General features: G+C 49.7%; 1 protein-coding gene and 1 long non-coding RNA gene across 2 annotated transcripts in view; one reads left to right on the plus strand and one right to left on the minus strand.

Annotated features, from left to right (window-relative positions):
- Positions 1–13,091, plus strand: part of LOC309626636 — a 1,318,538-nt gene that overhangs the window by 20,270 nt on the left and 1,285,177 nt on the right. The gene's annotated exons all lie outside the window — the stretch shown is intronic.
- The window catches only part of LRRC74A (leucine rich repeat containing 74A), a gene marked incomplete at its 5' end in the record, with an annotated part of 38,542 nt that overhangs the window by 7,909 nt on the left and 17,542 nt on the right, over positions 1–13,091 (minus strand). Inside the window, 5 exon segments of the mRNA XM_082388216.1 lie at positions 272–379; positions 4,882–5,028; positions 7,537–7,632; positions 11,067–11,261; positions 11,630–11,715. Coding sequence (XP_082244342.1) covers positions 272–379; positions 4,882–5,028; positions 7,537–7,632; positions 11,067–11,261; positions 11,630–11,715 — 632 coding nt within the window.

A 13,091-nucleotide genomic window follows, 5' to 3' on the forward strand; every position in this document is an offset into this window, starting at 1 on the left:
TAGAAGATGAAGAATGTGTGTCTTCAGGCAGCATCTTGGGTCACCAGTGGCACCCAGACGTGCAGTACAGAGAATGACTTCAGCAGGCAGTGGAAGGAGGCCTTAGGTGTCCCTCTGGGTCTAGGTAAAGCAGTGGATAAGTTGGCTTCTCACAGCCAATCCCAAGGAACTCTTTGAGGTGCTCATGCCGTGTCCTGTCTGTCTCTCTTTCACACACACACACCCCTGCGCGTGCACACATAGTGCCTGCGTCCACTAGGAATCCACACACCTGTATCATAGCTTTCCGGAACTCGCCCACAGGCATCGTCATCTCTCCACTAGGGTTCAAGCTCCTGAAGAAGTCCAGGACCGAGATTTTGTGTTGGTCTGCATAGCTCTGAGAGAAGGAGGAGACACCAGGAGCCTTGTAATATCTATACCAACTCCCCCCAACCCCCGCCCCCCACCCCTGCTTCCCACCCCTGCCCGCCCAGACCGAGGTCTGAGGTCCGGCAGAACCACACGCCACGATGCTTCTGTGTGTCTGCCCCACCGACACTGAGCAGGCTCTCCTGCCATTCGACGTTCCACAGGTGGAAGGATTGGAGTCGACACTGCTGAGCTCCCACAGTTTGGAGGGAATAGGGCGGTGATCATGTTTATGTGTATTATTTAGTTTTGAAGTTGTCCTGCTAAGACTAGCAAAGATGGTGCTCTATGTACATGGGTGGCCTGTTGTTAACTCAGAGACCAAAAGACCAAACCTCAGCCAGGTAGCGGGACAGGCAGGAAAGGCTCCTGGTGTTCACAGAATTCTCATCGTTTTCTACAAATACTTATATGGAGACATACTGTGTTAGAGTATTTATAAATAATATTTCACTGTTTTCAATTCAAAGATATTACCTACTCACATTTTAAGGAAAGTTTAGATTAATAGAAAGAAGAAAATTAAAAATAACCCATAAATCCAATCCCACCATCCAGAGGTAACACCTTGATGTATATTTTTTCATCTACCTGTCTATCTATCTACCTATCTATCTATCTATCTACTAAACATACTATTTTATAAAATGCACTGTATTAATATATTGTGAACTTTCCAATACCATTAAAATATTCTTTTGCGTCCCTTTTTAGTATCTTTTTGTTTCTTTTCCCCTCCGACTCTCAAAAGGCCATAGGCAAGGCCCAGCTTTCTTGATATTTCTGCAGACACCCTGCTCACAGAGGAATTCCTTGGGGATCAGTCCCTGGTCCCTGCTCTCCTCTCCCTACACTTCCCTCTCTGGTGTGCGCTGCCTACACCAGCCCACCCCGGGATGAATCCCACCTACGTTTCCAGTTCTGCGTCCCCAGCAGCTGCTCGCAAGTCCATGCTAAACCCCACCGACACCTCAATCCAACACGTCTAAAGCAAACCTCAGTCAGCTGAATTCTGCAATCTGTTACTGAGTGCTGCGGCAGATACCACGGGCGGGCTCTCAACACCCACTCCGCTTCCTTCACAGCCCGCCTCTCTATAACACAGAGGCTGGAAAACTAAAAACCAGCATTACCCAAGCCCCCTTGAAGCTACGGGTCAGAATGGGATGGGTTTCGCCAAGCCCTTGGGTGATGCGTATGTGTGACCCATGTCATCTGGAGAGAGCAGGCTGCCGGCAGCCATGGGGGTGGCTTCCCGATTCAGCGGGCGATTCCTGATTGGGCGGCTTCCTGACCTAGGCAGAAGCAGCAGCCATCGTGGCTAGCCAGTTGGGGTGTCTGGAGAGCCATTTCTGGAATCTAAACATAGAGTCTTTCTTCAGCCCTCCTAATGTCTCTGGGGTCTATCGCTGGTAATAGATCCCTCTTTGCTTAACCTAGTGGAGTGGATTCTGTGGTCAGCAACTAAGAGCCTTGATGGGCATAAGGGCCCGTTACTTTGGTAGGTGCTTTTGATAAGACCCAACGTAGCTCCTGCCCTGGAGGAGTTCAGAGTCTTGCGGTGAAAGGGTGAAGCAGAGGGCTGCAGGAGCATGTGGCAAGGGCATATACTCTTGACCAGGAAACCTGAGAAGGGTTGCCCAAGGATGTGACACTCCGGTGCAGACCTAGAGAGTGAGGAGGAGTGAGTGAGACACAAAGGAAGGGCGTTTAGGCAGAGGGACTCAGAGTTAATGTTAAGAGAGAACTGATGCAAAAAGGAATGGGGAGGGACTTCCCTGGTGCCGCAGTGGTTAAGAATCTGCCTACCGATGCAGGAGACACGGGTTCGAGTCCTGGTCCGGGAAGATCCCACATGCCGCTGAGCAACTAAGCCCGTGTGCCACAACTACTGAGCCTGCACTCTAGAGCCCACGAACCACAACTACTGAGCCCACGTACCACAACTACTAAAGCCCGCGCGCCTAGAGCCCGTGCTCCGCAAAAAGAGAAGCCACTGCAATGAGAAGCCTGTGCACCTCAATGGAGAGTAGCTCCCGCTCGCCGCAACTAGAGAAAGCCCGTGAGCAGCAACAATGCCCAACGCAGCCAAAAATAAATAAATAAATAAGTTAAAAAAAAAAAAAGGAATGGGGAGAAATCCAGTGGGGCTGAAATGTAGAGGAGCGGGGGAGTATGGGAGGGATGAGGCCAGAGCGGGAGGCGGGGCCAGGGGGCGGTCCCTTTTCCCTGCAGGACTTCCCTACTGCTGGCAATGTTACCATCGTTCTTTTAGTCCACTGGGCTTAAAAATTGGGAGTTATGGGCTTCCCTGGTGGCGCAGTGGTTGAGAATCTGCCTGCCAATGCAGGGGACACGGGTTCGAGCCCTGGTCTGGGAAGATCCCACATACCGCGGAGCAACTAGGCCCGTGAGCCACAACTACTGAGCCTGCGCGTCTGGAGCCTGTGCTCCGCAACAAGAGAGGCCGCGATAGTGAGAGGCCAGCGCACCGCGATGAAGAGTGGCCCCCACTTGCCACAACTAGAGAAAGCCCTCACACGGAAACGAAGACCCAACACAGCCATAAATAAATAAATAAAAATTAAAAAAAAAATTAAAAAACGCACCTCATTTCTCAAAAAAAAAAAAAAAAAATTGGGAGTTATCTTTGGCTCTCTCCTCTCCCCACAGACCTCCCTTCTCCCAACACACACACACACACACACACACACACACACACACACACACACACAACCACTCACCAAGTCCTGGAGATGCTCCGTAAAGACATCTCCTACATCTGTACCTCCACTCTCACTGTCATTTTCAGCCAAGTTACCGTTCTATATCTGGAATACTACAATAGTGTCTTCATTGGTTTTCCCCGTCTCATATTTACCCCCTCAGTTCATTTCCCTCCCCGTTGCCAGAAAAATTACCCCTCAGTCCTGCTGGATTTACATTACAGCCTCTGCTCAACAACTCGCACCGGCTCCCTGCTCCCTGTGGACTCAAACCTCCCTCTGAGCCTAAAATCTGAGGACTGCTGCATCCAGCTCTAGCCTCTCCTTGCAGCCTTGACTCCCAGGCTTCCCTGTGAGGCCAGAGCCACGCGGTCCGGTTCCCACCCCCCACACACACTGCGAGCGACTCCCACTCTGCTCCTTTGCTGGTTGGCATCCTCTTCCCTCCCTCTCTCTGTTGCTCACCTGCATCTTTTCCGCTTGTCAAGGCCCTTGCCCAGCCCCACCTCTGCCAGGAGGCATCCTTTTCTGTTCGCCTGCGGTGACCTCTAATTTGGATTGTATTTGCTACCTTTGTCACTTGTTTATTATTTATCATATGACACTTTCTATTAGGAATGACTGTATCTGTCCCATCTTCCCAACCCGATTGTCGGGCCCCCGAGGGGAAGGACTGTGGTTTACATTGTATGTATGGTTGAGGCTCTCCTCTGGGATCCCTTTTCTACACTGTTTTAAAACAAGGAGCAAGCCCCCACTTTGCATCGGATAACTCCATTCCCGCTCTTCTTGCAAAACAGGTTTCCCCTCAGTTCCACCTGACATCATCTTACTTGAAAAGATATAAAGATACTTGATACCGCTTTGCCTTCTAGAACTTTTCATACAATGATAATTTTCATGCAAGAGCTCTCCTCTTTGGTTCTGGAAAGTAAGGCACAGAGCAGACCATCCAGGGGCAGGAAGCAGCCCCAGTGGCACACACCATGAAGAAACGTGTTTACAGGGCACCTTCCCAGCTCCTGCTGCCTCAGGTGGTGATGGCCCTGCACCCAGCAGCAGGTGAGAGCTGGCGGTAGAAACACCAGGCCTGGGCAGTCACTGCTCTGTGAGGCTGTCCGACCAGAGGAGCTATAACATTCCTTCCAGCTCTAACATTCTCTGAGTTTTTATTTCCACTGTTACATCTGCCTCCTGTGACTGCCAGACACAATCTAAGACTTGAACCAGGGGCAAGGTGACCGTTAGGTATAAAACACTTGAGGGTTCCTTGTTAGCTGAAGCCACCAAATAGCCATCCTGAGCAGAGGGTCAGGACGTCTTGGCATCCTTACCAGCTATTGGAAAGAGCCTGCATGAATTGTGTGCTTATTACCTGCCAAGCATTGTTCTAAGTCATGTGTAGTATAGAATTTAATCTTCACAGCAGCCCTGCTGGGGTGGGTACTATTATCATGCCCATTTTACAGATGAAGAGACTGAAGTACAGAGCACTTCAGTCACTTGTCTTTGGTTGCAATGGAGGAGCCTGGCTGGTAGAAACCATCCTATTCCAAGGCCCTCCCACTTCAGCCAGTTCTCAGTCCTTCCTCTGGGAGCCAAAAGGAATATTCCACAGCTGAGATGTTCCTTGTCAGCGAGGACTGTGCAGACACTCTGGGGGAGGAGAAACTCTAGGAAGCTGAGCCAAAGGTCAGCTCTTTCCAGGGGTCCCTGGGGGCTCTTAGAGGAAAGCAGGGCTCACCTGGATCAATTTCACAGGGCTCATCGACGTGAAGAGGTTTTTCTTGTTAGAGAGGCCTTGCACTGCTTTGTACATCACGTCCAGCTGGGGGTGGACAGCACACACGCCATCCAATATTTTCACAAACTGCTCTGACACCAGCACATTCTGAAGCGGGGAGAGAGGGGACCCGTCATGGGGAGGGCACTGCCATTGTGCCATCTCCCAGACCAGCGGACTCTCCCAAGCAAGGTCAGTGTGTTGTCTTTTCTAGTTGGTTCTGCGGTACTGCTCCGAGACTGGGACGGTTCACCTTTTTTAGAGCTTGTGGTTTGACTTGTAAGTTTCCCACGTGATTTTGATCAGATGTCCTAGTTGGGTGCTGGTGGCCTGTCACATATTGTCAACTCACTCTGCTCTCAGAAGGTGAGCATTAGTGTCTGTGTGTGACAGATGAGACACAGCTGTGGGGTTATGAGACTGGTCCCCAAACAAAGGCCCTGAAAAGCCCATTTCTACACCAGTGTTGGTCTTCAGAGCAGGTGCCGTGGCAGAGAGCACCCCTCATTCCAACCATCCCGTCACGGCTCAAAACGCATTGGGAACGCCCCCTGTGGAAGTGGCCTCTGAGCCGGGTTGGAGGCCGCAGGAGAACATGTGGTCTGTGAAATGGTGTTTGATCAAACCTGGCCTCCCTCAGTGTGATTGACCTGCTTCATTCCTCAGATGTGGTTCTCAGTATCTTTTGGCATTTCAAAGAATTAAATCCATGCTTAAGGGCTGAAGACTTACTCCCTCCCCTTTAGAGATACTCTAGAGAAAGCTCTGGAAGCATCTACAATGAAGGGATTCCAACACCACTTAGAGTTATGGCGGCATCGTTGACAAAAGGGAAGGAAAAGGCCAATTCAGACCTATTTGTTCTGGAAGGCTTGTGGAGTGGCAGTGAGATCCCAGCTCATGGGTTTATATGCCGTCTTGGGGCCTAAACAGCACCATTTCTAACATTTCCTCAGACAGGCAGTGCTGGGGTTCATACCTTCCAACCTGCACTGCGGGGGGCGGGGGGAGGAGCCAAATGCTAACAAACTGGGGACCTGTGGTTGAGATTCAGAGGCAGCATCATGGGGTGCAGGTCAGAGCTGTAGGATGAAGGTGGAGAGGGCCTCTGAAGAGGAAGACCCATGAGCACAGGGAGGAGCCTGGGGCAGGGAGGAAGGGGCGAGGGAACAAAGTGAAAAGAAAAGCAGGTATGTTTTTGTAATGTTTTATAATCGGTGGCAAATTTTACTTATTATTCAGTTCCAAAAAGCTTGGGTTTCAAATGCAAAATATCATCACTGATAGAATTGTAAGGTATTAAAATCTTAACAAAACATCACATTAGTGTGGCATTAAGCAAATGGAAAAGGACTTTAACACTGTACCTTTACAGAACTCTAGAATAGGAGGCAGAAGCCCTGCGTTTTACTCCTTGCTGTGTTTCTCACTTGCTGTGTGGTCCTGGGCAAGTGACCTAACCTCTCTATTTCAGTTTCCTTACATGTAAAATGGGAAAATGAGGAAAAGTACTTGTTATGGGTTGAATTGTATCCCCCACAAAAAAAAATTTTGAAATCCTAACCTCCACTACCTGTGAATGTGACGTTATTGGGAAATAGGGTCTTGGCAGGTGATCAAGATAAAATGAGGTCATTAACGTGGGCCCTAATCTGATATGACTGGTGTCCTTGTGAAAAAGGGAACACTGGGATATGGAGACAGACATGCCCACAGGGAGAAGCCACTGAGGCTGAAGACAGAGATTAGGGGGTTATTTTTACAAGCCAAGGGACAGCAAAGATTGCCAGCAAACTACCAGAAGCTAGGAGAGAAGCAGGAACAGATTCTCCCTCACAGCCCTCTGGAGGAACCGACCCTACCAACACCTTGATCTTGGACTCCTAGCCTCCAGAACTGTGAGACAATACATTTCTGTCACTTAAGCCACTTGGTTTGTGTACTTCGCCATGGCAGCCCTAGGTCATGGATACACTCTACCTACCTCCCAGGGTAGGATTAAATGAACTGGTGTCTATAAAATGACTTTGGGGCTAAAAAAAGAGTATAGAGTAGTAGATAAGTATAGGATATTGTTGGCACCAGCTCCCACCTCTAGGATGATTCTGGTGAGAGAAGCTGGCAGAGTGGAGTCACCTCCTCAGGCTTCCCTCCTCCATCAAGGTTTATTTACACTCAAATACTACTCTGAGTAGGCTGAGTCATGAAATGAAAACACAGGTCTGTACACGTTTTAATACTCAGAGTCTAAAAATCCTGTGATTCTGGAAGCATTCTAAGGCCCAAAGCCATCCATCAACAAAGCTGACGGTAGACAAGTCTGTTCTGGGGGGTCCCCCTGCCTTTGCTTCTGGTGTTCCTCCTCTCTGCCCTCAGGCCCACTGTTGGGGGTGCAGGTCCTGGGTTCCCAGGATCTGGTAAATAATTTCACACCATGATGTTTTTGACCGAATGGCTATTCCTATGGAAAGGACCTCTGGAAGGGGCAGAGTTGTACTCTAAAAGGAGTAGCCTTTTCATGGAGCAGTTCTGTGAGGGCCCTGAGGGCTAGAGCTGGCACAGTGGCCCTGGTAACTGGCTTGCTCCCAAGTGCAAGCAAACAATTTGGTCACTTACGGAAATGTCAATATCCTCCATCTTGGATTTGGGGTTCCTCTTGATGGACAGGATAAGTAACACAGCCCCATCCATACTTAGAGGGTTCAGGTAAAGCTGTGGGAGGAAGGGCAAGGCAGAAGGAGGCAGAGATGAGGATAGGAGAGGCTGGCTCAGAGCATGGTTTCCATTTCCTCCCATCAAATCACAATCTCTGTCTTCCTCCCAGACTTCTCTGTAAGCACCCATCTCCCTGTCTATTTGTCATCCATTCACTTGTCCATCTCACTGCTCATCCATCCATCCATCCATCCATCCATCCACCTGTCCACCTCACTGCTCATCCATCCAGCCATCCATCCATCCATCCATGCATCCAAATATCCATCCAACAAACATCCACGTGCCAGTCACTGGGTTAAGCGCTGAGGGATGCACAGGCAAACATGACAAGATCTCTGCCCTCAGGTAGCTTACACTCTAGAGGGGGACACAGGCAAACAAGTAAATGAAATCTGAAGTGCGATGATGGCAATGACAGAGGTACCCACTGGTACCGTAGAAAACGAGGAAAGGGGGACTTCCCTGGTGGCGTAGTGGTTAAGAATCTGCCTGCCAATGCAGGGGACACAGGATCGAGCCCTGGTCCGGGAAGATCCCACATGCCACGGAGCAACTAAGCCCGTGCACCACAACTACTGAGCCTGCGCTCTAGAGCCTGCGCTCTAGAGCCTGCGAGCCACAGCTACTGAAGCCCACGCGCCACAATTACTGAAGCCCGCCCGCTTAGAGCCCGTGCTCCGCAAAAAGAGAAGCCACCGCAATGAGAAGCCCATGCACCGCAACGAAGAGTAGCCCCTGCTTGCCGCGACTAGAGAAAGCCCGCGCGCAGCAACGAAGACCCAACACAGCCAAAAACAATAAATAAAATAAATAAATTTATTTAAAAAAAAAATAAGAAAAGAAAACAAGGAAAGGGGCATCCAGTATGGTGGAGGGGACACTTGAGCTAAGCCTTGCAGGACTAATGGGGATTAGCTAGGGATGAAGAAGGCAGACAGGACCAGAGGAGGGAATAAGGTGCACCAAAGAAGACAAGGGAAGGCAAGTGCAAAGGTGCAGCGGTGTGTGGGCAAAAGTAAACATTTCATGAGCAGGAGGAGAGAGCGTGAGGCTACAGAGCTGCGATGGGTCAGATTGCACAGGACCTTGGGGGCTTAGCTAAGTACTCAGGGCTTTATCTCCACGGTACTGGGAGCCACTGAGGCGTGGTGTGGAGGTTAACAGCAGGGAGCACGGAGCCCATTGGCTCTGCTGACTAGTTTTCTGGTCTTGTGTTAGTTTCCTGACTACCATGTACCTATCGCCTAGGGCTGCGCAGAAGAGTCAATACATAACTTCAGGTAAAGCATTCAAAAGAGTGCATGGTACATAGTAAGCAGCCAGTGAATGTTACTTATTATTATTGAAGGCTTTCAGCTGATGGTTTCCTGATGAGGCTGACCAAAACTCTATGTCAGGGGGCTCCCAGGCTCTTTCAGTACTCCAGTGAGAAAAGACAGCCTGGAGCCCTGCCCTCCTAGGGCTTAGCATCTAGAATCTTTGGTTTGACTCACATGTGGGGGGAATTCCTTATTTTTCCAAGATTAAGAAAAGGAGGGCTGGGGCTGGCTGTGGAGAGCAACAGATAATTCCTGTGGCAAAACTGATGTGGCCTCCACATACGACCAAACTAAAAGGTATATTTTAAGCTTTTTTTCTTTCACTTTTAAAACAATTTTAAAAATTAAAATATTTGGTCATCGTAGAAAAAATTTAAAAAGCAGTAGAAAAAAGTGTTAAAATCGCCTATATCCCACTAACCAGAGAAAATCCCTGTTGCCATTTTGCTGAGGCAGCATTTTAGTCTTAAAATTCAGATTCTCTGAACTTTCCTTGGCTTCATTGGCCACTGACAGAGGCTCAGTCCTTTGCAGGCTGGGTCAGTCTCTCTTCTCTGAGTCACACTTGGTGCCCCTCCAGCCAGGCCGGCCTCTGAGCTCCCCAAGTCACTAGACGGCCACCTGGTCTGGTCTGCAGTCACCACGCTCCCTCCACTGGTTGGAATCTGACTCCCTGTCGTCACCTCAGCAGCTCTAAGGTGGCTGTCCTCTCGGATGGTGGCTCACCTTCACTGATTCCTAACTCCCATTCTTCTTCCACCAGCACCCCCAGGTATTCGGTCCCCCCGAGTCACCTCCACATCTTGCGGGAGTTGGAGCTGCAGTGGAAAGCCAGGTAGAGCTGACATCCCTCTGCCTCTTGCTAGCTGCACGGCCTGACAAGTCACACAGCCTCAGTCTTCTCATCTGACAAGTGGGGCTACTGGAGCCCGCTTGGTAGGGCTGGGCCATGAAGAAGGAGGCAAATCACTTGATATGGAACCTGGCTTGTGGTAGGAGTCCCAGAAAGGGGACCTATTAATAGAAGTCCTCATCTTACATCAGTTCCCAACTTCCCATGAGCTTCTATGTTATAAATTAGCATCTATGAGCAAATTGATTTAAAATGAAATATGTATTCATTCATTCACTTAATAAATATTCAGTGGGCATCTACTCTATGCCCAGGACTCTGCTAGGTACGGGGGATATAGTAATGGGCAAAGCCAAACACGTCTTTGTCCTCAGGAAACTTTCGAACTAGTGGTGACAGACAATCAAATAGTCACTCAAATGAGAGTATAAGGAAAAACTCCGGTGAGTTCTGCGTGAAGGGGTAAACAGGACCTGAGGGTTCCTGCAGGGTCCCTGGGGAATTGCTGCTCCAGCTGTGCTCTGAGGCAGACCAGCTATTGAGGCCAATGGAGGGAGCACTGCAGGCCCTGTGGGAAGGGAGATGAAAAAAGACCCTGAGGCCATGGCTGGAGTGCGGGGGAGAGTGGGGGGTAAACTGAGGCTGGAGAAGCACACAGGGTGAGAGAACTGGATTTGAGCAATGGAGGCCATGGTCGGGGGGGCCTAAGTGGGAGGAGAGTAGGTGTGGGTGGGGATGGAAGTCAGGTTTACGCTCAGAATGCACACTCTGGCCACAGTGTGGAGAAAACCTGGAGGAGGGAATTCCCTGGTGGTCTAGTGGTTAGGACTCGGCGCTTTCACTGCCAGGGCTGGGGTTCGATCCCTGGTCTGGGAACTAAGATCCCGCAAGCCTCTCAGCATAGAAAAAAAAAGAAACTGGAGGAGACCCAGATGGGAGGAAGGAAGACGCTACCCTGTGCCAGGTGAGAGCAGAGGGTGACACTGGGTTTACAGCAGAGAGACAGCCAAGAACGTACGCACATATGAAGCACAAGGTAGATTTTCTCTCCAGCAACATCCAGCTCCATTGTCCTGCTGCCCCCACGCCAATACACACAGATACACATGTGCATGCACACACATGGACGCACAGACACATACACAGATGCACACACATGGAAGCATGGACACACACATGAATGCACGGGCACACACACACACACACACACAAATGCATGCACAAGATGTCCCGTTCCCAGCTCGGGTGAAGACTACCTTCAGAACTTTGAGGCTTTCATTCAACTCCAATCCTTTGCTGATTTTGGAGAGCCCTTCATTGCTGATGTTGTTGCTGCTGAGGTCTAGGTAGGCCAGGGAGTTGTTGAGTCTGAGGACCTCCCCTAAGGCTGCAGCCCCCTCGTTCCCAAAGCTGTTCATGGAGAGATCCAGTTTCTTCAGGGACACGTTAGCCTGCAGGGAGAAGGGAGAACAGCACCAGCATGAAGACTGCATGCAACTCATCCAGCCAATGGGCCCCAATTTTTGTCCCCTGCTGTCATCCAGACAGGGTGCTCAGTGGTCCCCAGGAGGGAGATCAGCCAGATCTTTCCAGACCCCTCCCAGCTGGGCTCAGAGTCTCAAATACTCTTGAGGCTCATTCCCTTTGGGCTGAGGTCATTCCCTAACCCCTAGTTAAACTGCCGCCTTGAAGTACCCCCAAAGATGCCAACTAGGTTTCAGCAGGGTGAATTTACCCATGGGGAAGGGGTTCAAGATGGCTGACTCCAGGGCTTGGCCATCCTCACCAGGGCTCAACACACCACTCCCGGAGTGCTTACCCGGAGACCGCTGCACAAGGCCACCGCTCCCTGGATGTAGAGGTGGTTCCAGCTCAGGTCCAGCGACTGGAGCCCCACGTTGAGGGCTGTGGGAGGGAAGGAGTCATCTCAGCGTCCACCACACCCCAGAGAACCCAGTCTCAGGGTTGGCAGAGGTCCATCACATTGGGGATAAGCATTGCTCAATCCTCATGCAAAGCAAAACACGGAGGTAATCATTCGTCAGTTATTCATTTAAACACAAAATTCTAAGATGATTTCCAAGGCTGGCAACAACGTAGTAAAATACTCATACATTGCAGGTGGCAAGCAAATGGTATACTCTATTTGGCAAATACTATCTGGTCACAGACATTTTCCTGTTAAAATCTGTTTACTCTATCTCACAGCAATATCACCCCTGAGACTCTTCCTAAGGAGACAGTACAGGATTTAAGAACAGCGACATGCTTGTAGATGTTTTCCCTGGCATCACGTATAAAAGTAAGGTTTGTAACTCACAGGGGAAGGGTAAAGCATAACATAAATATCCATCTGGTGGCAAATTACACAACCATTAAAACAGATGGAGAGAGCATGGCAAACCTTGTATTTACATAGGGACACTATGATAGTTATGGCGTGTGGTATCGCGTGATGTCTTTTTCATGGAGACCTACGGGAGCAGTGGAGGCCCCAGAATTTCTATCCAGGAGAGCTTTAGGGATACAGCCAGGTGGAAGTGGCATCAGGCTTGTCTAGAAGTTGGGTTTGCACATAAATTGCACATTTTTTTAACTTAAAGATGCTTTTGCTCACGTGCTACATAGGGTTGGGAAAGCATCCTATTTAAACACTTCATCATTGTTATTTTTATCTGGGGAGGGCGGATGTGCCGAGGACACCGTTGGAAGGAGAGACTAAAGTGCTCTTGAAGGATTACTGAGCGGGAGGAATCGCCTTCAGGCCCAGGAAAAATGTGTTATTCTGTTTTATTTATTTATTTAACTTTTTCTGTTTTTAAATTTTTGGCTGCGTTGGGTTTTCGTTGCTGAAAGCGGGCTTTTCTCTAGTTGCGGCGAGCGGGGGCTGCTCTTCGTTGCGGTGCACGGGCTTCTCATTGCAGTGGCTTCTCTTGTTGCAGAGCACTGGCTCTAGGCACGCGGGCTTCAGTAGTTGTGGCTCGCGGGCTCTAGAGCGCAGGCTCAGTAGCTGTGGCGCATGGGCTTAGTTACTCCGCGGCATGTGGGATCTTCCCGGACCAGGGCTCGAACCCGTGTCCCTTGCATTGGCAGGCGGATTCTTAACCACTGCACCACCAGGGAAGCCCTTGTTTTATTTTTTATGGACAGAGCACTCTGTACTGATCGTGTCTTTCTCTTGTGTCAACCACCAGGACAGACTTTCAGGAAAGTGCACAATACCTTCTATTATATTGAGAACAAACTTTTGTCCTGCCTTCATTCTCTCTCCCTGCCTGTTT

The sequence above is a fragment of the Balaenoptera borealis genome (genome assembly GCF_965194805.1).
Source record: "Balaenoptera borealis genome assembly, chromosome: 3".
NCBI lineage: Eukaryota > Metazoa > Chordata > Mammalia > Artiodactyla > Balaenopteridae > Balaenoptera > Balaenoptera borealis.